This window comes from Pagrus pagrus (genome assembly GCF_965226575.1).
Source record: "Pagrus pagrus genome assembly, chromosome: 18".
Classification (NCBI taxonomy): Eukaryota; Metazoa; Chordata; class Actinopteri; order Spariformes; family Sparidae; genus Pagrus; species Pagrus pagrus.
The window spans coordinates 20,169,477-20,194,184 of record NC_140202.1 but is presented as its reverse complement, the minus strand read 5'-3'; the positions used below and the strand labels follow the sequence as shown (position 1 = coordinate 20,194,184).

The 24,708-nt window shown below is 43.6% G+C and overlaps 1 protein-coding gene across 2 annotated transcripts in view; it reads right to left on the bottom strand.

The window, feature by feature from the left end:
• The window catches only part of sptb (spectrin, beta, erythrocytic), a 45,070-nt gene that overhangs the window by 4,396 nt on the left and 15,966 nt on the right, over positions 1–24,708 (bottom strand). For both annotated transcript variants that reach the window (XM_084382204.1, XM_084382203.1), the window contains 32 exons: positions 23,766–23,917; positions 23,455–23,628; positions 22,209–22,306; positions 21,350–21,430; positions 21,075–21,190; positions 20,827–20,939; positions 20,549–20,736; positions 20,101–20,218; positions 19,648–19,806; positions 19,259–19,561; positions 19,030–19,180; positions 18,035–18,905; positions 17,746–17,883; positions 16,390–17,149; positions 15,964–16,166; positions 14,798–14,888; positions 14,209–14,355; positions 12,788–13,054; positions 11,436–11,660; positions 10,744–10,833; positions 9,616–9,906; positions 9,141–9,271; positions 8,672–8,876; positions 6,651–6,874; positions 6,253–6,403; positions 5,515–5,759; positions 4,021–4,159; positions 3,568–3,652; positions 2,405–2,601; positions 2,211–2,293; positions 1,245–1,308; positions 732–988 (listed from right to left, as the gene is read on the bottom strand). In XM_084382204.1, the coding sequence (XP_084238330.1) occupies positions 732–988; positions 1,245–1,308; positions 2,211–2,293; positions 2,405–2,601; positions 3,568–3,652; positions 4,021–4,159; positions 5,515–5,759; positions 6,253–6,403; positions 6,651–6,874; positions 8,672–8,876; positions 9,141–9,271; positions 9,616–9,906; positions 10,744–10,833; positions 11,436–11,660; positions 12,788–13,054; positions 14,209–14,355; positions 14,798–14,888; positions 15,964–16,166; positions 16,390–17,149; positions 17,746–17,883; positions 18,035–18,905; positions 19,030–19,180; positions 19,259–19,561; positions 19,648–19,806; positions 20,101–20,218; positions 20,549–20,736; positions 20,827–20,939; positions 21,075–21,190; positions 21,350–21,430; positions 22,209–22,306; positions 23,455–23,628; positions 23,766–23,917 (6,517 nt within the window). The remainder of the gene's footprint in view (positions 1–731; positions 989–1,244; positions 1,309–2,210; positions 2,294–2,404; positions 2,602–3,567; positions 3,653–4,020; positions 4,160–5,514; positions 5,760–6,252; positions 6,404–6,650; positions 6,875–8,671; positions 8,877–9,140; positions 9,272–9,615; positions 9,907–10,743; positions 10,834–11,435; positions 11,661–12,787; positions 13,055–14,208; positions 14,356–14,797; positions 14,889–15,963; positions 16,167–16,389; positions 17,150–17,745; positions 17,884–18,034; positions 18,906–19,029; positions 19,181–19,258; positions 19,562–19,647; positions 19,807–20,100; positions 20,219–20,548; positions 20,737–20,826; positions 20,940–21,074; positions 21,191–21,349; positions 21,431–22,208; positions 22,307–23,454; positions 23,629–23,765; positions 23,918–24,708) is intronic.

Sequence of the window (24,708 nt, the reverse complement as noted above, 5' to 3'; positions counted from 1 at the left end):
ATGTATATTAACCATAACTTAAAGATCCCAAGTAAGAGTTCATGCGCTCAGACAGAGGATGAATAGAGGTGCTGCAGCAATGGACAGCATGAGAAAATAATTGTGTTTTTCGAACATTAAGGTGTGTAAACATTTTCTAGCAAACACACAAAATAAAAGTATGGACTTAAAATATGGGACATTTAAGACGCAGCTGGCAAACATGCAACTACAGAATCACATTTCCCTCACATCACCTCACATCTGCTGTCTAAAAACGACTTCACCACTGTGTTTGTAAACTTCACCTCCTTAAATCAATGTATGTAAAGCCTTATTTTACATTTTTGCTCTGCAGCATGAATGTTTTGACTGAACGCATGCCGTAGTTAAAGATTTCTCGCTCGTCTTTAAACACCATTCAAGGCAGCCATCCTTTCATTTCTTTCCAATCTCGAAACTTGCTTGAGTCCTTTCATCCATCACAAAGAAAATGAACTCTGCATCCATTCTCACTCTATTGCTTTTCTCGGATTGATTTTAAAAAGGCCCGAGTGAAATATGTGAGGCAACGTGGAAAAATAATGCACACTTGATGTTCACTGTGATGGATGAAAGACGGCAAGCAATTCTTCAGGGGTGCTAATAGATTTTCCTAACACAGAGAAATTAATGGAAGCAAATGAATGTCTGGAAGGGATAGTGGATGGATATAAAGACTACAATGCTGTGGTCCTTTTCCTATTATCTACCTATTTGAAGCCTTCTTTCCTGAGCCCTCCACGTCGTGTTTGCGTCCCAGCATGCCCTCCTGCAGCACCGTCTGGGCCCTGAGGGGCTCCATGGGCATGGTGGCGGCTCTCTCTGGTTCTTTCGGCATCACCACTGAGACAGAAGGCTCCAGCTCCAGAGAACCGCTCTCTCTCATTTCCGACTCAATGGGAACTGTGGAGTCGCCGGCCGTCCCCTCCAGCAGACCTGAAGTGGGCTCAACTGCACCAGAGCCAGACTGGAGCAGAAAAATCGAGACGGAAACAGAACGAGGAAGGAGAACAAACGTGGATTCTTTGAAAATATGAGAGCGCAGTGCAAGTTCTCAAAGAGTCAAATGTATTCTGTTTTAGACTGAGGAAGCTCTTTTAAATAAGAAAATGGCACAGAACAGAAGCTGATTTTCTTTTTTTCGAAAGTGTTCAGTCTCTTAAACAGAGGTCCCAGCGTGATAAACTACAGAGGACAGGAGTTAAGTGAGTGCAGCTACTAACCAGCGTCTGTTCCTCAATAGTGTAAAGCTGCGAAGACTCCTCTACAAAGCCGGTGTCTTCTCTCCTGGGGGAAAGAGGGCAGCATGGGGTCGACTTTTAAAACAGTGGGTGAGGAACAATGAGTTTGTGCGTATGTATAGAGAGAGAGACGGAGATAGAGATGTCTGTGTGACTGCATTAAAGTTTGAGATTTGCAACATTCTGTGTTTATAAATAGGAAATAAAGTCAAATGTCACAATGTGCAGTGTCATTCCTATTTACACCTTTTTTAGCCACTTTTTAGCCTAATAGTTTGTAAAACAATAGAAGTCTATGGCCGGCCTTTTCAATTAGTGGCCCCACAGTATGTCTAACACATATAGTCTTATAGATGTGTTGTACATATAGGCTTCCTTCTCATCCCTGTCGAGCACTGGACATCTGCGGTACTGATTGGGCAGGATGAGCCGATAAACTGTCTTCACAAATGATCGTGAATCATGTGTGACACATTTATAACCACGCTCAGTAGCTTTTCAAATCATTAGGCCGACAATCACAAGGAGACGAGCGCTCTGCCGAAATTATCAGTCTGTCAACCCCGAAACGTAAAACTGACAATGAAAAGCCGCCTTCAACAGGCTGCTGAAAATATCTGATCCATTTCCTGGGTTTAAAATATGGCCCAATTGAATTTGCAATTGAAAAGCCTCGGTCTATAGCATAGAGGAGTGAGAAACATCGGGCTTCACAAGGACAATATTGTTAATAGGATCAGTTCATTCTTGGTTGTTTTTTCACAATGGATTTGTTGACAGTGAGAAAACATTTGTGATGACCAGCACCAATTAATTCAAATGTCTGTGTTTATAGGTGTAATTGTGCATATACAGTAAATGACTGTGTGCATGTCTGTTTGTGTGTGTACGTGTGTGTGTGTGTGTGTGTGTGTGTGTGTGTGTGTGTGTGTGTGTGTGTGTGTGTACCTGCTGTCCTTATCTGAAAGTTGGCTGTCTTTAATGAACTGCTCCATGTCTTGTTGCTGATTCCTCAGCTCCAACAGCTCCAGCTGCAACACATCGGTGAACAGGAGTCAGTACCTGTTCTGTTATTTGCTTCTACATTACATTACTGCCATCATCTAGCATTTGTTGTTGAAAGTTGCCTGAGTTCATCATACCGTAGTGAGGCGCTCCAGCGCAGAGAAGCGCTCTTCCCAAGTGGCGGTGGATTTCTCGAAGGCCTCGTGCCTCTTGAGGAGTTTCTCGACCTCGTCCACAGTGTAGCCCAGGTCCTTGCTGGTCACGTAGGGCTCCTGAGCGATCAGCCAGGCCTCCGCCACCGAGGCGTCCCGTGCAAACTGGCACACCTCCAGCACTGAAGTAAAGACGGGGGTCATTGTGCGAGTTCATATAATATAATGTAGTATCGTTTTCAACAAACTGTCATTTCCTCAAGTTTAATGCATGGCCATTATTTGAACTATACTGTTCATACAGTCACATTATGTTAGAGTTAAAGTTAGATTACGGTTACGTTAAAGTTATACATTTTCAACAAATTTGGAAATGACATTTGTACAAAATAAGGACCTTTTCTTTAGTTTTTAGAAAATGAGTACACGTGTTGAGAAGGAGGACATTTTGTATAATGCGGACATTTTCGCAGGTGAGAAAGTATGGACATTTCTAGAAAGTGAGGACATTTTTCAAAACTGGAAATCTTGTAGAAACTGAGTGCATGTTTTGTTTTGAAAAGTGAAGTGTTAAGATGGGGAGAACATTTTGAAAAGTGGAGGGCTTTTGAAACGAAGTAATATTTTCTAAAAGTGAAGACATTTTGTAAAATGGGGACATTTTCCCTAAGTGAGGAAAATTTCAGGGAAAGCGAGGACATTTTGTATTAAGTATGGACATTTTTAGAAAGTGGGCACATTTATAGCTTTTTATCAGCTTTTTCTGTTGCTGCCCCTCAAGTATGAAGCAGCCTCTTCTCAAGACTTAAACTGGCCAATTATGGAGGTTTATAAAACAGATGCGCATATTGAACACAGTGAATATAGAAGTCTAAATTTTTGTTTAAGGATCCATCTGTTGCAAGAGTAAACACTGTCGTAGAACATCTTTGTTTTCATCACCGACTGTTTTAAAAAGCCAACAAAGAAGCTTATTGGAGACTGAGTGTTTTGTTTTGGCACTGATCTCTCTAGTGTGCAAAGGTTTGCACAAATATGAGCCGTCACATCGGTTAGTCATATGTTCTTCTGGCAGTTTAGACCTGTGAAGGAAAAAATGTATGTACAGGATTTGTTTTTAGGTTTGAGGTTATCGTCTTTTTACTCACAGAGCCTGAGCCAGTCCCATCTGTCGTCCCACTTGTACATCATCTCCTTCCTTTTCTCCGTCAGCTGAACCAGCTTCTCCTTGATCTGGCACAAGCAGTTATACAGTGGCAGTTACATATCAGCACTATTAAAACAACTCAGCCCCGAGACTGTCTATTATCCTGCAAGAATTAGTATTGTGAAGTAATTAACCGCACGTTAGATTCAGGCCGGGGTCAATTGCTCATTTAAATTCTTTTGGCTTTTCCATTTCTAATTAGTGTTTGCTTTATAGTCTCCCCGATGAGTGTAAGATGAGTGGATTTTTTTTTTCCTTTCGTGGCGATCCAATTGGTTCCATTATGCCAGACAAGAACAATCGCTCCCAGAAAAGTAATTAAATCTAATGAAAGCGGCAATCTGAGGCCCAGCTGAGGATAAAAAGGAGCTGCCTTTGCTGCCGGGGGCCTTACCTCAGCAGAGTCTCGGTGCTTGCGTGTCAGCAGGGTCTTGCCGAGGTCCATGCAGTCGGAGTATTTCGCTCCCCGGGCCTCAATCTCTGAGCGGATCTCCTGGTGGTACTTCTGCAGGAGCTCCACGGATGAGACGTCCCTAATGTGGAGGAGGGAGGGACGTCAAGTAATAACAGGTAATACAAGAAGTTTGACTACCTCTGTTGGTAGAGACTGGAACTACACGAGCAGGCAGTGTCTTATATCTATTAGAAATATACTGTAGATGTGCTAAAGTAAGATAAACAGTCTCATAAAGGGATGTGTGTTATACTTTCTGTTTTTAAATTGCTTTTTAAGGTCAAACATTTACTTTTTCCTGAATGAGACAATAAAAAATATATCACTTATATACATACTTTTATATATTTATTCATTTAGCCTGTGTTTTATTACTCGGTTGAGAATATCACACAGCAGCAACAACAACAAACAAACCAACCAGCTAATAAAATGAATGTCAAATGTAAAACTCAATCCCTCGAAGGGCGAGGTTTCAGGTTTGTTTTCGGCTGTTTGAATGATTTTGTCCTTTGAAAAAAAAAAAAACAGCCTCTTGAAGTCTGGAAAGCACAGAAATCAATGTTGATATAGTTTGACATGTTTTGTGTTATTTAGTCATTTATTTGTGCCTTCATCTCATTGCCTAGTAGACGCTATTATTCTGTTTCCACCTCTATAAAAATAAGACTGATTTAACTCAGGTAAGCCCTGTTTTGAGGCTGCTTTTTGTGTTTTTGTTGACCAACAAAAACATTAATGTCCAAATGTGTTGCTGACAATTGAAACTGATGTGAAAGTCGAACACTCAAAGGGAAAAGTTTCAGGTTTGTTTTTCTGCCGTCTGAATGTTTTCAGACAGCCTCTCGCAGTTTGTAAATCAATGTTGATTGAGTTTGACGTGTTTGATGTTATTAATTAATTCATCTGAGGCTACATTTTATTACTCCACAGACATAATTCTTCCTGTTCCCTGTAAACATTTATTTAACTCACCTAAGCATCTATATTGTTTTTTTATCCTGCTTAACACAAAAAAACATGTCCCAATTTCTGTTGACAACTTAAATTCATGAAAGTAAGAAGAGAAACTGAAACACTCAGAGGGCGAGGTTTCACGCTTGTTTCTTTTGTCTGAATGTTTCAGCCTCTTGCAGTTTGGAAATGGCAGAAATCAATGTTGATATAGTTTGACATTTTTTGTGTTTAATTAATTTATTAGAGCCGAAATCTCATGACTTAGTAAACATGTTCGAATTATTGTTGACAACTTAAATTCATGTGAATAAAAAAGGGAAACTGAAACACTCTGAGGGCGAGGTTTCGGGTTTGTTTTCCGGTCGTCTGGATCTCTTTGTAGAAAAAGAAAAGCGTCCCCTTGAACTTTGCCATTAAGAATAAATGTCCTGCCTGAATATCTACTTAAACTGAATTCCTCGTCCTTGGTCTGCTCACCTGGGTTTCTCCTGAGTCTCTATCTGCTGGATGATGCTCTCCATCCAGGCCATCAGGTCTCGCACCATGGTGAAAAAGCGGAACTTCTCGGCCGTGTCCACCAGCTGTGCCCTGCGGCCGTCGCAGGCGTCCAGCAGGCCCTTCCAGGCTTCCACCACCTCCCTCTCTGTGGCCTGGATGTTCTCCGCTCTGCTTCCCGCATACTGGGCGTGAAGACGTGAAGCCGTCTCCTGGAACTGTTGGACCTGGGAGAAGGAGAATTAAGAGCTTGAAGAGTTTCTCTGTGCTCAACTTAAATCTGAGTTCAAGTCGTGTACGCAAGAGCAGGATTGTATTTAGAAGCCAGTCATGGTCCAATATGTAACTTCAATATGAATTTGAAGCCTCAAGTGTGTGAACACTGAGAATAGAGTTCAGTAAAGTGGTCCAGAAGTCCAGTATTTCAATTTTTGGGGTTCATATATTCTATAGATCATATAGAAATATTTATTACTGCAGCTTTCATTTTTTTTAATATTATGAATTGATCGTTCACCCCAGAGCAAAGAGATGAAGGGGCTGATAATGTTAAGCATCCCCCCTGCTGCACCACCGTTTACGGGTTCTCGCCCCTTGAGAAAACTTCTCACTGTTGCCTAAATATTGCAGCACTCTCCCCCGCCTCCAGACATGAATCATCACAGTTTGCCTCTTGGCCGCTGCCTGCTGTGTTCCCAGAGCTGATCCCCTGTGTTATACCTGTTTGCCTAGCGCGGTGATGTCTCTCTCAAAGGCGGCGTGCATTCGGTGGAAGGACTCGGCTTTGCTGAAGTCCTCTCCCACGTCATCGGGCAGCTCTTTCTGCTTGTCGTGGATCTGAGCCACGAGTTCCTTCCCGTCATCAAAGTACCTTTTTTAAAAAAAAAGAAAAAAAGGGTTCGATCTCTCAGTGTCTTTGGCTCCGTGTGTGTTATTGTCACATGTATCATCCTGGCAACTAAACTCAATGTAAAGTCGTGTTGTTTCAGTTGATTCTGTGTGACAGCGCAGACATTATGCTGCATTACAGGATTAGACATGTAATCCCACTGGCAACGGTTCAGATAATTGGCCGTCTCTCTGCTCCTGGTCTGCTACTTCAATACTGTTTTCCTTACTTGAGCAGTTCGTAAGATGTTGTGAGGAGCTGAGCGCGGGTGTCGATGAGCTCCAGCAGATCGGCCCAGCTCTCATTGATGCCGTCCTTCCACTCAGCCATGGTTGCTGCCTCGGTGTGGCCGGCTTCGATCAGGTCGTCTATTTTCTGGTTGACCATGTCCACTCGCTCCTGGCCCAACATCCCCGTCTCGCGTGCAAAGTCTCTGAACTTATCCCTCAGAAGCTAAAGGGAAAAGATGAATGTGTTTTTAAAGGGTAAGCAAGAACAGGAAGGTGCAAGTTGCAGTTTGATTTTGATTTGAAGCTGCACAAGACGATGTGGAGATAATGAGCCCGAATGGCAACAAGAGGAAACCATTTTTGACTAGAATACACATGAGTGCTTGAGTGTTCGTCAAAACAGATCTCAGCTAACATCAAATGAAGCAAAAGACTAAAAGCAAAAGCATAAAATAGGCAAACTATCCTCTGGTGGTTTTCTCTTGTTGTGCATGGGACGCTTTTATTGTTTCTTCGTCTGTTTAGACTTTTCAGGTCCCATAATTGTACAAATTGTAGTAAGCAAGCGCACCTATCTCATCTTAAACAACTCCACACCCAAAATAACATGAAATAAGTTTACATAGGAGCACATAAATCACGTAGCTGTATGTGTCTTTGGGCGACCCTACTGTATTAATCAAACCTCATAAGAAAAACCTTTCGTACGGGTTAATGCAATTCAAAGTGCTTTACAGGCGACTGAGCAGCTGATAATATGATGTTTACAAATGAATCACCTTAATCAAAAGCCAGGCTAAAGAGATAAAGAGATAGCTTTAAGGTATACGTTTAAAAGCTCTCACATCCTCAGCTCGGAGTATAAAAAGCTGCCTTCCCTAAAGTTTTTGGATCAACAAATAAACTTGTGCCAGAAGACCTGAGGTCTGCTGATTTGGCTGCTCACCTACACATTCAACAGTTGCAGCAACAGTGGAGGTGATTCACAGCTCACACGGTCGAAGAAGATACTTCAGAAACCTTTTGTACCCGATTGCTGAATTTTGCATCAAAAACTGCGCTCCTTCTCACTGAGTCATAACATCCATAAATCCATATAGAAATAATATAAAAAGATGCCTCTTATAACTCCGGAAGATGCCTGAGAATCATCATGTTTTTGAAGTTTTCTTCAGACATCCAGTGAAAGATGTCTTCACTTCCGTTAATTGAGGTCAGGAATGGCCGCTGGCTATTTTTGCATACTCTGAATGGTGCTTATTTGACAGTGCGAACAAAATGTAAACAAGCTAAATAACTCGCTGGCTGAATCTAAATCCACCCACTGGACGTGCGAACTGAGCCCTTGCGGACTTCAGTCGTTCTCATTGTGATGTGTTCACTGTCATTGCGTAAAGCCTGCAAAGGCGCGATGCTGCAAGGCTAAATGAGCCGCTCACAGACAGGCCTGCGGACTGGAATAATAAAGTGCATTCTTATTTACCTCTATAGCCTGTTCGTCTACATATTCTCTATCATGATGTGGTTGAATTTTTTTTCTAGCCTACATGATCAAAGTAACGTTTTAATTGAGTTATTGTTTATAAATTCATAACAGAGGCCTCAAGAGGCCCCTTGTATCACGGATAAACTGTGGGTTTAGACAGCCTCTGGCCCCTGGGAAGTCAGATATAGCCACTGCATCACACTCAACATTATAAATGCTGTTAACGGCCCAAAATAATTATGGGAACTGTAGTTCTTAACGCCTGTTTGGAGTGTCAGACTTTGAAACTCGTGGTCTGGCCTGTATGTTGAAGCTTGTATTCATCTCTTAACGTCCCTCTGTCGGCAAGAAACACTCTCTATATTTTTGAGATGACAAAAAAAATAATAATGTGAGATATGAGCCCTAAAGTTTAATTCTAAAAGAAAACACCCAGGTGTCTGTTTGGCTCGCGGTCAGTCCAAGATAATTGAATCTTTTGGCCAGTTTCTCTTAGGGATTTCTTGTGTGTGCATGTGTTGGTGTGACTATTACCGTGACGTGGTCCAGGTCCTGGCCCATCTCCTGAGAGGAGGCCACCACGTCTCTCTCCGCGATCCACTGCTCCAGTTCCTCCACATCTCGGCTCAGCTGGAAGTGTTGGAAGGTGTGGTCCATCTTCTTCCCGCGGTCGTCCGCCAGCTCCTTCAGCCCGGCGTACTGCTTATCCACCTGGCCCTGTCTCCTGATGATCTCCTCACTGCAGACGAGGTAAAGGAGAGGACGGAGGGAAATGAGATGCAGAGAGGATGTAGAAAATGAGCAAAAGGGCGAAGAGATTGGATTTAGGTTTACTCTAGATGCGGCGTGTGATTAGCATTCAGGAATTATCACATTTTACATGCTGGTCTCTCTTATCACCCTAAACCACAACTGACTGGGGCGGCGTGAGTGAATTAGCATCCTAACAAGGAGTTCAGATGTAATTCTCTCTGTGTGCGAATCAAATTATAAAAGCACAAACCCATCGGGATGGTCTTCAGCAAACATTTTTTGGGCACGGTCGGACAGCCTCTGAATGGAGTCAGAGTAGTCGTCCACAGCTTGCTTAAGGATCATGTGGCGCTTGAGCATCAGCATGGCACTCTGCTCGTCCTGGACAGATGGAGGAAGAGGAGGATGAGAAAGAATCAGGGGGAGGCAGGAGAAATTAATGCGCAAAAAGGGACCAGAGACTGCACATCAAAGCAAAACAAAATACTCCAAATGAGCTCTCAGTAGAGGGTGGCACTTATAAAAACCGTGTCAACTTAATTGAAGAAGCCCCCGACCATGTAATCATGTTAATGCATGCAGTGCCACTTGTTATTTGCACAACATGATATGCCGTGTTCTGATTTAGATAATAAGAACTGTGTTTCAGACATCTGCGGCCACTTCCCTGAGTTAATCAGCCCACTTCGCTGTCTGTCACGAGCGGCACTCGCTCTGCTCCTCACCTTTGCCTTTTCATCAGCGATCATGTACAGCTCCTGCTCGCCTATCCAGGCCTCGGCCTCGTCCGCGTCGTTGTAGTACTGCTGGGCCAAGTTGGAGCCGTTCAGCCTCTCCCTGCGTTTGGCCATCTCGTCCTGCAGCCGCGCCCACGCTTCCTCCAGCTCGTTCAGCTGGTCGGCGATCCGCTCTGCCTCCGGTCTGTCCTCTGCGCTGGCAGCCGCCGCCATCCTCCTCCCTCGCTCCAGAACTTCGTCGACGCGGGGCTGATGGCCCTCGATCTCTCTCTGCAAAGTCTGAAGGACAGAGAAGAGACAGTTATAGAAGAGGATTTCCCCAGAGGTGATGTTCAAGTGGCTCTAAACTCCCCTCTGCAACTACTTTTCAATAAAGAAGTTCAAACACTATCAACTCATGTCGATTCTTGTGATATATGGAAACTTAAGTATATAAGATAAGGTAGATAAGTATTTTGTGAGGTTAACAAAATCTTGTTTTCTTTGCTTTTGCAGTACAGTCATAAATCTTCACTGGCAGTTGAAACTCAGTTTACTTCACAGTATTCTGTGTCGCCACTGAGACAACATCAGCAGAGAAATAATCTGCAACTTTTCTGATAAACTATTAATCATTTCAGTCCTTTTTCAAGTTCAAAAATAAAACTGGGACGCCCCGGTAGCTCAGTTGGAAGAGTACTGTGTCCTCATCCAAGCTACCCAGGGTTTTTGGCCTTTTTTGTGGCTTTGTTTTGACAGTACCGCCATGGATAGACAGGACAGGATGACAGAGAGATGGGGATGACACGCAGCAAAGAGTCACAGGTCCGATCTTAACCCTGGGCCGCTGCAGGGAGGACACAGCCTCTGTACATGGGGCACACGCTCTACCAACTGGGCTATTGGGCAGCCCCTTTGCTGCTATATTTTGTCATATATAACTGTACACTGAATCTCTTTGGGTTTTAGACTATTGCAATATAAGCAGTTTCAAGAAGAAGAAGAAAAAAGAAATCCTGAGTGGCATTTTGTAGGCTATAATCAAAACGCGTAAGTGAGATATTAATGTCAGATGAATCCGTCCCAAAAAGTAGATTTACAGCAACATAACTCTTCTTAAACCAGAAAATCCCTTACCTGGTTCTTCTTATGAAGCATTTGCACAGTCTGAAGATTGTGGCCATGTTCTTGTGACATTGCCAGGGGCATCCTCTCCTCGATCCAGAGCTGAAGAAGACGATTAAAAGGAGGAAGAAGATTGTGACAATGACAAGGGAAACAGCAGGTACCACATTCTGTGGGGAAATGGCTTTATCGATCTCACAGAGCATAAAAAATGAAAAGCATCTTTTGTTATCCTGAATTTTACCGCTCTAAAAAAAATTGTCTCCAACATTTCAAACAGTAAAAGTCCTTCTTTAAGCTGTCTCCTCCACCTGATTAAAGTGGATTGAAGCAGTGAAACCAATAAAGGATTAAGGCTTTTTTTTTTTTTTAACCAAGATTCACCTGAAGAGTCAATTTCATAAAGAGAGCTGCTGGTCTTACTATCATGCATACTAAGTGCACATACTGTAATTGAAAACTTCATTTCCGTATTAATAAGTTATCATTTTCAGGGGATAAAAAAAAAAAAAAAAACATCCTCTGAAGCTCCGGCTTTCATATTTCTAAGAGGTGTTATCTTGCTGTCATTCAAAAGCCAACATTAATCCAGCTCCTTTAAAAAATCTAACATTCCTTATTCTAATTTTGTGCTATCAATCATTTTGAGAGGGGCAGAGAGTTTCGACACATTAATTTTGCTCTGAAATTGGATCCATGCTCACAAGCTCGTCGGCCAGGTCTCTGTAGAACTGATGGACAGCCTTGGCGGCCTCCAGCTTGCCCTTGCGCTGGGCCAGCGGGGTGAGGAGCTGCTGGAAGTCCCTCTGCAGGGCCTGCTGCTCGGCCTCGAGCTCCGGCTGGTCCTCCCTGCCTCCGCCGTGCTTCCTGGCGGCCTCCTGGAGCTCCTCCAGCTCCCGCGCCCGGTCACGCACCTGGTTCTCTGTCATCTGGCGAGGGGAGATACGATTAGAGATAAAGATGAATAGCCTTTCAAGAGCCTAATCATGATGTAGTGGAAGGTGAAACGACCAGAAGTTAGTTTTTCTTTGGTCGTTTATGTGTGAAACTGAAGTTAGAGACTATTTTCAGCAACTGATTTCATGAAATTTTTACTAATGCAACACAGACTCTGATATAAGTTAGAAGACCTATGGTGTTCTTGTTGTTCTTTACATATATATTCAAATATGTCTCACGACTCGTCTCCAATATACAAAGCTTTATTCAGCATTTACTGCTGTCTTGGATGGTGCCTGAGGCTGTTTCTGGTTTAATTTACAACATATTGATCTTGTGATTGATATCACATCAGGGAAAGAGTAAAGATGGAGAAAGTCATTATACGTTCAGCCTTTTTTATGAATTTATGGTTGTTTTTATGTCAGATTTTAGGGGATACTGCAGCTCCTCAGCACCCTTATTGCAAGTGAGGTGGGTCAGAGGGTTTTTTGCAAATGTATTGTGTGTGTGTGAGTTTTTTCTGTAAATGTACCACTTCAATGTCAGACAATATCTGAGCATTCATTCTCTACATTCTCAGAAAATTTGCAGTGTGAATCCATGTAGAAAAAAAACTATTTTCATGTGTGTAACCGTGGGGGGAAAAAAATTGTTTTGGCAGGATTAAAAATAAATTGTAAGGTTCATATTTAAGTGTTTGTTTTTGTAATACTCATTTTGACCACAAGAGGCTCTACTACCAAAACAACAGTTTTACACTCCCCCTGCTGGAGCCCCCTGGTAACTACTACTCTTCGTATTGTACTCTTACTGCTGCAACTGTCAGCAATCATTCTAGCCATAAACTATGATGCCTCCCCTGGCTTTTTCTTTTTTTTTACCCAATATGCTGTTAGTGCCTCAAAGTAAGAAATTCTTGCTGTGTTCAGGTGCCAACAGTAAAGGACAAATCCTATCCCACACAGATGCTCACTCACCTAAAGTTAATCTGGGGAAAGCACATAAGCTGAAGCGAAAACTTTTATGTATCCTCTCCCATTGTGAGATTCAACTACATAATGAAAGATGTGCATATAACCAAAGGAACTGTAAGCACTAAAACAAAGACACAGACCTGATGCTTCTTGAGCAGGATGTTGGCATTGGTCAGGTCTTTGACGTCCTCGTCCCCGCTCTGTAGCTGCTGCTGCAGCCCGCCGAGCCACTTCTTCATATCAGTCAGGCTCTGGTCGAAAAGCTCCGAGCGGTTGGCGTCGAACAGCAGCCGGGCCTTCTCCTGGGTGGTGGACTCCAGCTTCTCCCAGAGCTCGTGGAGTTTGGCCAGACGCTCCGTAACGATGGGCTCAAACTCAGGCTTGGACTCCATGAGCTCCTGGCCCTCCTGTATCCAGAAAGACACAGAGACAAGAAAACAATAGAATTTATGGAATTAATGGAGGAGGGACAAGTCAAGAAAATGATTAAAAGAAAGATAGCAAAAACTTTTCTTGATCTATACTTCATACTTTATCAATAAATGTTTTATTATCCATAGTCGTAATTGTTTCACTATCTCTGATTATATGCCAAATATATAGCAAAAAGTTTTGTTTTTGAGTATTTCTTATGAGGATCTGTCTCTTTTCCCCTTCCTTTAAAACGTTGAAATATATTTGATCTTGAACTCGGGGGTGTAAACATGAATTTATCCTCTTAAATGATTTGGGATGATTAGCTCCCCTGCCAGATGGTATGAATAAATTCCTCACTAAGATTTGTGTTTAGATGTTAGTTGGCAAAAACTATTGTTTACATTTCCCAAAACTGCTCTGTATTCACCGAGACGTGCCTTCTTTCCGGCAAGAATTTGATCAAACTCTCAACCTCATTATGAAGCAATAGACGCCCTCACTTCCTTTTTACTTTAAGACCTAATTAGGGATTCCTCATCGAGGAGTTAACCCTGCATTAAATCAGTTATTGTCAAGGGCTAATGTGAAGAAAATGGGAAGCTCTTTAGATATTTTGTTATTATAGGAGACCTGTTATCCTTTTTCATTTTTTTCCTTTCCTTCAGTGTTTTATAAAAGTTCTTGTGCATGTGAAAGATCCTGAAAGTTAAAAAGGTCACAGTCCACAGCAACTGAAGCTCCTCTCTCCCACAGGAAATACCGCTCCTGAAACGCCTCGTCAGTAGTCCTGCCTTTAATACCGGGGCTTTGTGACATCACACTATGTCACCATGTCACACACTTGCATGATTTATGCCTAGCAGCTAGTTTGAAATATACAAGAATTGAATTAGCACAGCTGCTCTGTTGTTGTTAGCGGTGCCGGGTCAGGCGTGTGTGAGCTGACCAATCAGAGGAGACTGGGTATTCAGGAGGGGCAGGCCTTAAAGAGACAGGAGCTAAAACAGAACATATGAAGTAGAAGAAGTATGTAAACCTATTCCAGTATGAAAAATAAAATTAAGAACCTGGAAATGAGCATAATGCGTCTCCTTTGAAATACTTCTATACCCCTTTCTCACATATAAAACGCAGCGTTACCAACCTGGTCTACTTTGTTGAGCCAGTCCTTGTTGGAGGCCAGCTCGGCCATGAAGGCCTGATGTTTCAGCCATTTGCTGTGGAGGTTCCTGGCCTCATCGTACGACGTGTCCTGAGCCGTCAGCATCTTCTCGTTGATCCACAGAGTCAGCTGAAGCATGAAGAGAGAGGAACATAAGGGATTAGCCAAAAAGATTCAAATCAACAACAAAGACTAAGAAGCGAATAGGGTTACAAAACTTGGGAAAGTCATGGAAACATCAGCATTTTAAAATTGTGCAGAGGTGACTTTGTTTGAGCAGGATTTACGTCTTTATCTTTAACAAACAGAGCATTTACCAATTAGCCAAATGGGACCCCTATCCCAAATAGGGATGATATAAATTTAATCAAAGAAAGCCTCATCAAGTACCACTGTGTCATAGTAAACAAAGCCGAGTGTGTTTGGCAAATTGTCTACAATAATCAAGCGATAAAAAGAGGAAAAACACTGTGATGTCATGTCTCAGTGAGGGGATGATTAAACTAATAATTCATGTACAAATTGACGTTACCAAGCGATAACGTGAACAGTAAACTGACGGCGAACTCACATCCTGAGTGTTCTGCAGGAAGTGCTGCAGGTCTCGGTTGTCTCTGAGCTTTTCTGACACCTCCTGGGCTCGTCTTTTATTCTTGTCGTTCCTGAAGGTGAAACACAAAAACCGAGAAAAAAAAAACGCATTAAAAATCACAAGAGTGAGCCCGCCTTCCTCCCCCTCTTCATTCAACACCTCTCGCTGTGACATAACAGGATGTATCGCTGAACGACAGGGAGAGAACACACAGAAAAATACCTGCCACGGTAACCCAAAACAGTCATCCGTTTCTCTGCTACACCGTGAAGAATAGCTCTCACTTAAAGATCAATATCCATTATTGCGGGCGCCTGTCTACCAAGCCGGATTGTGGGAGGTAATGGGAAAAGCTCCCTTGCCCTCTTTACTGCCTCTTGTTGACATTAATGATACAGTGATAAGAAAGCCGTTTCACTGCTGAGTCGGTTAAAACTCTGAAGATAAATGAGATAGACTGTGAAGATGTGTTTTTCTACATCAGATCAGGACCTGAGTACTATTCATCAAACTGCTAGGAGTGACATTTTTGCACTCAAGTGATGATAAAAGTAAAAATCCAAGAGGTCTTTAAAGGTGGTTAGGAGTGGAAATACTGTCTGGCTGCAGTACAGGAACAGACATGCACCTTCTGAGACGTGTTTTGGAGTAGAAAACATCATTCATCAGGTTTTACCTACTGTCAGCATGCCAAGTGAGCTGTGTTGTTTGCTTGTAATGTATATACGAAGTGTATGTACTTAGGAGTACTTGAATCTTGTAAGTTTTAACAGTGTGAATGACTTTGTGATCATTTTGTTCCATTGTTTTTATCTCAGTTAATCTTTGCACATATGTTCTTGCATGTTGTTACTGTTAGGTCTGGTTTGATGCAGCATTTCCTGTAAACAAAGACAATTTTCTCCCATGGGAGACGATAAAAGTAACCCTAACCTTAATGTGTTAGCTTAAACAATATGTAGAGTTCAGATGAGAGTAGTTTTAGGCTGTAACAACACTTTTTATGACTCACACTCAACAACAAAACCTTTTTTTTTTCCTTTCCGGGAACAAGTCTGATAAAGTATTGTGATGTGGGGAAAGAAACCCTTATATATTGCTAAATTTAATTCACATCGAGCAAAAAAAAATAAATAACAACTGACCTCTCTATGATCGAGTCCATTTTGTCCTGGACTTTCCCAGCGTACAGGTTGTTGCCGTCCACCAGCCGCTGTCCGCCCTGCAGAGTGCCGTCGATCTTGTCCTGGTTGGCCTCCATGGTGCTCATGAAGTCCTCGTGCTTCTTCAGAGCTTGCTCTGCTCCGGCCAACGTGTCGGGCTGGTCTATGTGGGCCAAGGTGTACTCCTGCGACAGAGCGGAGAAAACATCAACACGGAGAATAAAGAAGGGACACACAGCCAGCTGACAAATACGGGCTGTGGTAACTGACCACGCTGCATTCTTCCATACCACATTCTTTTAAACACCTGTAGCATCACTAACCCCATCATTAAGGAAGCTGATGACTCTTTCTCTTAAAGACAAACAAGTTATGATCTAAATTTTCCATATTCCAACAGTTTAGTACCTGGTTGTTGAGGATGGCCGCCACAGCCTTGCCGTCCCTCATGAACTGCTGGAAGCCCAGACCCTGGTCCAGGAAGCTCTTGCGGCTGTCCCACATCTTCTGCAGCTCGTACCACCCACGGTCGAGCCCCTTCAGCCTCTGCTCCAGCTGCTGGTACTGAGGATCGTCCTCCTGACCCTGGGTGACCTGGACACCGGTGTCCCTCACGCGGTGATAGTCCTCCTCGTGGTTGTTTATGTCTTCCCTTACAGCATCGTGAAGGCTGAGCTGCTCCTCGGCCTCCGGCAGCGTGGCGGGCACTTCCTCTGACGCCACAGCCTTCTGGGTCTTAAACAGCCAGGACTGGAAGTCATCCATGTCTTGAAGGAAGGTCTGTAACTTGCTGACCTCACCTAAAGAGTCCTCTCTGTCTTTCAGGGTCTTCTTTAGCGTGTCCCAGGCGTCGTCCAGCTCTCTTCTGCGGGCCAAGATGTCATCGGCACTCTCTGGATGGTCCTCAGCCAGCTGGTCGGCCTCCTTCCTCAGGAAGGTAAGCTTGGTGTCGATGGCGGCCAAATCTCTCTCCATGCCGAACAGCTTCCTCTGGATGGTCATGACAGCTGCCAGGTCATTGCCGAGGTCCTGTGTGGACTCGATCACCCTCGTTTTGTCTCTGATCCAGAAATCTGTCTCGTCACACTCCAGCCCGTAATTGTTCAGGCTGACGGCAGAATCCACTTTCTTCTTCTTGTCCTCTACCATGGCCTTAAAGGCCTCCCACCTGAAAGAGAATTATTTATTAAGTGTTTGAGTCACTTTAACGTCATCTTAGGGGAATGTTTCATACCACGAGCTTTCTAAAGTCCTGACTGGAAAGAATCATGTAAAGTCATACACTAATTATAGGAAAAAATATATTTTCCTGGTTCATTTGCTATAAACTTAAGTAAATATATTCAATTTAAGTATTATTCATAAATTGGAAGCTTTATTCTCAACATGTGTTCAATTGTCTGCTTCCCTGTAGACACATTTCACTTTGTGTCTGCCTGTCCAGCTGACCTGCTGTGCACTGACTAGAAGAGCTTGCAAGCAATTAATTCAAAATAATTGGAAGTGTACACAAGTTTCCATTCTACCTATAATAACTGCTAAATTACTTCTTTTCAGGAAACTTCTTGGAAGTTATTAGGAAATTATAGACCTGTGAATTAAAGCTTTTAATGTACCTCAGGAAAAGAGAGGAGCATTAATATTTGAATCTTTTTGGTGATTTCTTTCAGGTATAACGCTGAATGATTAATGAGAAATGCTGATGCACAAACAAACATTAAAATTCGTGGCACATATAAGAAATAGATAATATATTCCAAGCACCTCTTATTCAGTCGCGTCTGACATTCCTTGACCTCTTTGGTGCGAGGGTGTCTGCTGTCCTCAAGCTGTTTCACAGCTTTGTTGACGTCATCGACTCTCGACTGCATATTTGCCATATCTTGTGCTAAAATGCTCAACCTGAAAGCAAGAAAATGAAAACAGGACAGTGTGCATGATGCATAAACATGTGGAAACAGAACATTTTTCAAGGTTTTTGCGAATTATTATATTAAATCTAGGCTACAAAACAATTCATGACTGCATAATAGCATTTTTTTTTTCTGTGTACCTATTCTGTACTACTTCCAGGTCCTCCAGCTTCTCCGGCACCTCCAAACCCACCAACCACGTCTCCTTCTGGCCCATCCAGAGCTCACAGGCGTCCGTCTCACTGAAGATGGTGTACAGGGCCATCGCGTCATCCAGCTTCTTCTGTCTCAGGTCAGCCAGAGACATGAGCTCCATGTACAGGTCCTTGATGTCTTTCAGACGTCTTTGGATATCAGGGGTGTTTTGCAGCTCCTCTGGCAGCGCGTTGGCCTGTTTGGACAGCGCATCTATGGTGGCTCCGTTCTTGATCGCTTCGTTCTTCAGGTTGTTGTGCTTTTTCAGCAGCCTCTGCGTGGTGTACTCGTCGTGGCCCACGTCATCGCTGCTCATCTGCCTCTTGGCGTCCAGCAGCCAGGCCTTGAGGTCATCAGCGTCTCCCTGAAACTGGAAGAACCTCTGGGTGTCCTGGAGGTTCTGTTTCCTGAACGCAGCCAGCTCCTCCAGCTGCTGCCACTGCCTCCGGATGTTGTCCATGCACTCTTGAACCTTGGGCGAGCCAAAGTGCTTGGCCTGGATCATCTTTTCTCCTTCAGCCAGGAGCGGCTCGAGGTTGGCGCGGCGGGCTCCGAGCTCGTCCTCGAAGGCGCTGTGTTTGCTCTGGAGCACCAGCACGCTCGTCAGGTCCTTGCCGTAATCCAGAGAGGAGAAGATGTGCTCCTTCTCTCTTATCCAGCTCTCCAGCTCCGCCACCTCCCACATGAAGTTCCAGAAGAGGCGGGACTGCTCCAAGCGAGCCCTTTGCTGCTCCGCCAGGGCACAGACCTCCTGGTAGCACAAGTCCAGGTGCTGCACCCTGTCGCGGATCACCTGGGGATCACATGGCTTGTAGGCTGGGGGAAGCACAACACATCAAAATATAAGTGCACTCATTTCAGTTTCTCTACTTGCTTAATTCTTCTCAGGATTACTAAGAAATACAATTAATCAGAGCTAAAAACACCGCCCTCCACTTACTGTCTCCATTGGCGAACTTGAGAGCAGCAGCACTGGCGTTCTGAACCCTCTCTGCCTGCAGAGCGATGTCGTTCTCTAACAGAGCATGTTTCTGTAACAGGTCTTCCACTTCCAGCAAGTGTTTCCCAATGTCAGGAGACAGAAGACGGGCCTAAAGAGAGGAGGCGATCAGTTTAGTGTGTACAGAATAAATGTCATTAGCCGATGAACGTGGCCTCCTGTGCTGTACCTTCATGTCATCCGTCCAGCTGATGATGTACAGCATCTCCTGGAAGATCCTCTGCAGGGTCAGGTTCTTGTCCAGACGCGCCCTACGGGCCTTCAGCAGCTCCTGCAGGTAGTCCCACAGGCGCAGGACGTTGTCTTTCCGCACGTCGATCCGTTTGGCGTCGTGGTATCGCTCAGACTCCAGCTCCTTCGAGATGTCCACCAAGGCCTGAACACGTTCCTCGTACGCGGCGATGTCCGTCTCGATGGCGTCGTGCTTCTTCTTCGCTGCCTCCACCGCTGGCAGGTCGTAACCAAAGTTGTCCTGAGGGGAGGAGAGCAGAGGGTGGATCAGTGGAGGGGCACAAGAAATTTTACTTTACAAGACACGTTACTTCCATAGTGTTTTACCTGAGCCACTAGTCTCTGGTTCTCCTGCAGCCAGGTCTCCCTCATGGCAGCCTTCCTGTCGAATCTTCTCGCCATCTGTTCAAGCTTCTCCTGTCTGATCAGCTCGTCTCTCAGGACGCGCTCCCGCTCGTGCTCCGCCCTCTCCAGACGCTCCCAGGCCTGCACACAGATGATGAGACGGATCATGAGGGATGGTAGTTTTTTTTGTGCAGTGCAGTGGAAGTATGATACTTTTCATTTCTTTGCTAGATCCCGTCCACAAAGACTTTAGAGGTCAACTACAGAATTTTGCTCATCTAGCTGAGCTGAAAGCATCTACTTTTTAAATATTAGTCCAGTAATCCATTAGTTTATTGTTGTTATTGTTATTGACATTTTATAGACCAAATGATTTATCAATTATATAATTAGCAGATTAATTGATTATTAATGATGAATGGCTCTCTTTCTCACCCTGTTGATATCTGCGACCAGGGCTCCCTCTTTAGGCGTGTAGACTCTCTGGTTGTTGGCCCTCATACGACTCTGGATGGTGAACAGCAGCACCTCGAGGTTTCCCTTCTCCTGGAACCTGACAGGAAACAAACACGAGTCGAGATGTAAATTTACTGCATTAAAAATAAACGATTACAGAAACTTTTCTGAGTAGTGTTGAGTTGCAAATTAATGGTGTTTTGTTTATTTAATTTATTCTGTAAAATCTAATTTAGTCTGTATTCCTGTTTTTTTGTTATTGTAACTCTGACACTTTAACTATTTTTTGCTGAATATGAATAATTTTTAAAGTGAGTCGTGTCTTTACCTCTTAAAGATTAAAAACACTACAGGATAAAGACAACAGATTAGTATGAATACAGAAGTAGAGTGCAATGTAATGGGAGGGTGTCTTGGCTCAACTCACTTGGGCGGCTTCTCTACGGTGCGGTAGGTGTTGAAGGCCTGAAGCTGCTGCTGAACACCAGTCAGAGAGTTGGCGAGTTTCCGGTTGTTCAGCACGATGATGGTCTGCTCGATCCACGTCAGCAGGTCTGAAGCCAGCGTCTCGTACTTATCAATCATCTTCTCTGTCTCGATAGCGTGATCCAGAACCTGAAGAAGGAGGTCAAAGACGGTTAAAGAAGCTCAGGACACTTAAGACATGAGTACATGCTGTTTGTGTGCGCCATCTTTCCGTCTCACCTTTCCGACTCTCTTGCCCTCCACGGCGAGCTGCTTCATCTTCGAGAAGTAGTGGTAAAATGCCACGACGTATGTGATGATGGACTTCTCATCTGGGTTCTCTGTGAACACATCTACGAAACAAAACACACAAGTCAGTCACAGCCAAGCCAGAGACGTCTCTGGGCCCGAGGTCTTTTTTTCCACCAGGCTTAAAGCTCATAAACATTTATTTCTACATGAAGGCACAGCCTCCATCAGTCACTCGCCTTCTGGGTCTAACAGTTTGGTCACGCCAAGCTTCTGCTCCGCTACGTTAAAGGCGCTCTGGAGGTTGTGGGTCGGGTTGGACCTCTTCAGGCTGTTAAATTCCACCAGATCCGGCCTGAGAGAGGAAGACGGGGCGAGTAAGAAAGCCAAAGAGAGAGGTGACAATGAGACGGCGAAAGAGAATGAGGAAGAGAGACACTGAGCAGATGGGTTTTTATGTGCGTTTACATTTCAAAGCTGGTGAGAGTGGTTTTGGCCATTCATCTCTCCTTACCGGTGTTTGTGTATGAGAGCGTTGAAGGCCATGCCGTCTTTCCAGCTGGTGGTGAAGTTACTGATGTTGACATTGGGATACCTGCAACACAGCAGCCAGGGGACGTCATTGACTGAGGAGCTCCTGTTTTAAATCAATGTCTGGGATCTGCTCGTCAACACGTGTATTACGAACCGCATATTTCTTTAAGTTCACGCCTGAGCAGATGAAGTGTTTTCCCAGAAGAGTAGCATTTTGTTATACGCTGACGATCGATTCATAAATCTTGAGGTATGAAATTTACAGTTATGACAGGATTAGCCTACATTAAAGGGAAATCTGCTGATTCATGTTCTTGACAAGAGTACGAATAGTAAATTGATACCATTTTCATGTCTGTATGGTAAACAGGCCAGCCAGGAGCCTGTTAGCTTAAGTTAGCTTATCAAATTTGCAGCTTCTGCTGGTGGCTGGTAAACTTAGTTTAGCTTAAAGACAGATGGAAACAGCTAGCCAGGCTCTGTAACAAAATTTGCCTTCAAGCACCTCTAAATCCCTAAAATACTTTGACATTTTGAGAAATATACAGTTTTTTCCTTTTATATTTAACATATAAATATTAGTCAAAGATTCTTAACATAACAAAATAAATAAGATTGTAAACAAGAACCAAGAAAGTCCAAACTATATAAGCTCTAGACATAAAATAAAATATTAAAAGCAGTTTTTAAAAGGTGAGCTTTGAATGACACACGAAAGGCAAAATATATTTTTCACCACTACAAGATTTACAGCTGTGCAGATGATTGGATTATTATCTGAATTCCCAGAGGATGTTTACAACAGCTTGGTGATGCCAAAGGTCACACATCCCACTTACCCTGCAGTTTTCATCTGACACCACAGAAGAAGAGCGTCCTTGGCGGAGCGCGTCTCCTTCTGGTCCGCCTGGCCCGTTTCCACAATAATATCCTGGATCTGGTGAAGAACAACAAGCACAGCTGGATGGTAAATAATGAAACTTAACTAATGACTGTGAGGTTCGCAATCAAACGAGAACGACTCACAGCAGAGACAAAGAACAAAAAGCTATCTGATAATGACATGTTATTAATAAGGAACATTTCTGGCAAAGTGGCACGAATACCCCTTTGAAATACATAATACATCATAGCTGGCAGCAAAATTAGGAATTAGTGTAAAACGAAACTAATCTAAAGTGATAGTTCATCAATATTATCATCCGAGTGGATTTGCACAAATCTAAACCTGTGGTCCAGTTGCTAGAAGGAGGGCTGGTAATTATTGAAGTTCTTATTTTCCCACACAGTGGGCCAGTAATTAGAGCAGTGATGTGATCTGAGAGACAGGCCCTGAGAGAGGGCTAAATTTAGCCAGCTTTGGTTCTCCTTGGTTTATGCAGACTGAAAAGATACAGACAGGACCAAGTCAACTCCTTTCTTTCCTGTTTCTTTCTCTCTCTCTCTCTCTCTCTCCCTCCTTTGAAAAGTCTGAATAATGCAGGAGGCCATATTGTTTGAACTAACATGTCTAAAAATAACAGTGTTGCTGTCAAATTAAAAATAAATATATGCCCCCTACAAGAAGATAAAAGAGTCAAACAGACACGTTCTGATGTTCTGGATGTGCTTCTAACAGCAGATAATAACGGCTGGAACCTGAAGGCATCACATTCGAGGAAAGAGAGAAAAACATCCCAAGGCTGCCGGCTGAAGCTGTTTGTCTGTGCTGCATACATACTCTGCCAAGTAGGACTAAAATGAGTAATAATGTACTCTGATTAGTTGATGGTAGTTTAATTTTAATAGCATACATCAACTCACTCTGAAACATTTTCCAGCTAATTAACGACCTATCTGGACACAAAAGCTGGATTTTGCAGTCTAGAGCATCCAAATATAATGAGATTTACATTGTTTGTTTTATTTCAAAGATTATCCCTAACTGGCTTTTATTGACTATTGATCTATTTACTATTATTAACTTACTGTGAGTAGTGATCATGCTGATATTCTATATAACAAAAGGGTTGAATCAGACTCAAAATCAGTAGCTAAAGAAGAAGAATATGAGCTCTCAGGTGTCTCTCTGGTGTCTTAGTTTACCTGGAAGCGAAGGATGATGGTCCAGATGAGGCCGAGGATGAGGCGATGGTTGCCGTCGACGATGTCGTGGGACCCCATGTTCTCCAGGTGGACCCTCTGCTCTTTGAGGAACTGCAGAGCCTTGTCCACATTCTCCAAACAGTGGATACGCATTCGGCCTTTAGTGGGTTTTGGCTGCAGTCAGGAACAAAAGAAAGAGTCAAAACACAGAAGGTTATAAAGGCAGGCGGGACCACAGGAGACAGAGAGGGATACCGGACTGAATGTAAAGAGGAGAGCAAAACATAAAAATGTCAGGTTTGACTTCTCACCAGCCGTTCGCCCGACAGCACCTCCAGCAGTTTGATGAGCATGCGTCCGTCCCGCAGGTCCAGGTAGAGGTCAGAGATGCGACAGCCGACCCGGGACAGGATCGAGTTGACCCATTTAGTAAAGGTCTTCTTCTGGACCGCCTCACGCTCATCTGGTGGGAGCACAAAGTAAAGGAAGAACATGAGCTCTGTGAGGGAGGAAGTAACTCCACATCTACAGAACAGCACCGCTGGAGCTGCTGGAGATTAACTGTCCTGCTCAAGGGCACTTCAGATGGATGGAGGAAATCTTATTAAGCCTCAGCGCAGAGTTAAGCTGCCTGGACATACTTATTGATGTCAGCTCCGTCTGCAGCAAACATGCACTCAGAAATGATTGTTTTCGGCTCCACTAATTTAATCCAACTCACTCCAATAACAGAATTTCTAACTTCGCATCAGCTCTGCCTCAAAGAAATATGATCTACATGATCGTGGACCAACGACGAGGCAGCGGGCCCCCGGGCACGGACTTGTAAAAGGCCCCCCGTCCCACCTTCTGTGCATAGGAGACTGATATTTTGCAGGTAACCCCGAGCTATCAGGCGCTGGTGTTGCTTCAAAAACTGCACCTTAACTGAAGTATTTAGCAGGTGCACACCGACACTCGTCTGCACAGATATTATATGAAATACAACAGCACAACATACAAACTAGATCATGGGAAACCATCAAAGGAAACATCAGATGCAAGTCCTGTTTAAAGAAGAGCTATTCTGCTGTTCTGATTTACCAGTGTTACTGTTTATTAATGAACTATCACTGTGGCCTCTGTATGCAGTGTAGGCGTGATTTGAAGGAGGGAACAAACAACAACGAGTCTCGGATTTAATTTGATTGACTCGATATTAAAAGACTCTTATCAGGAACAAGGGTAAGAATTGACTTAATTTATCTATTTATT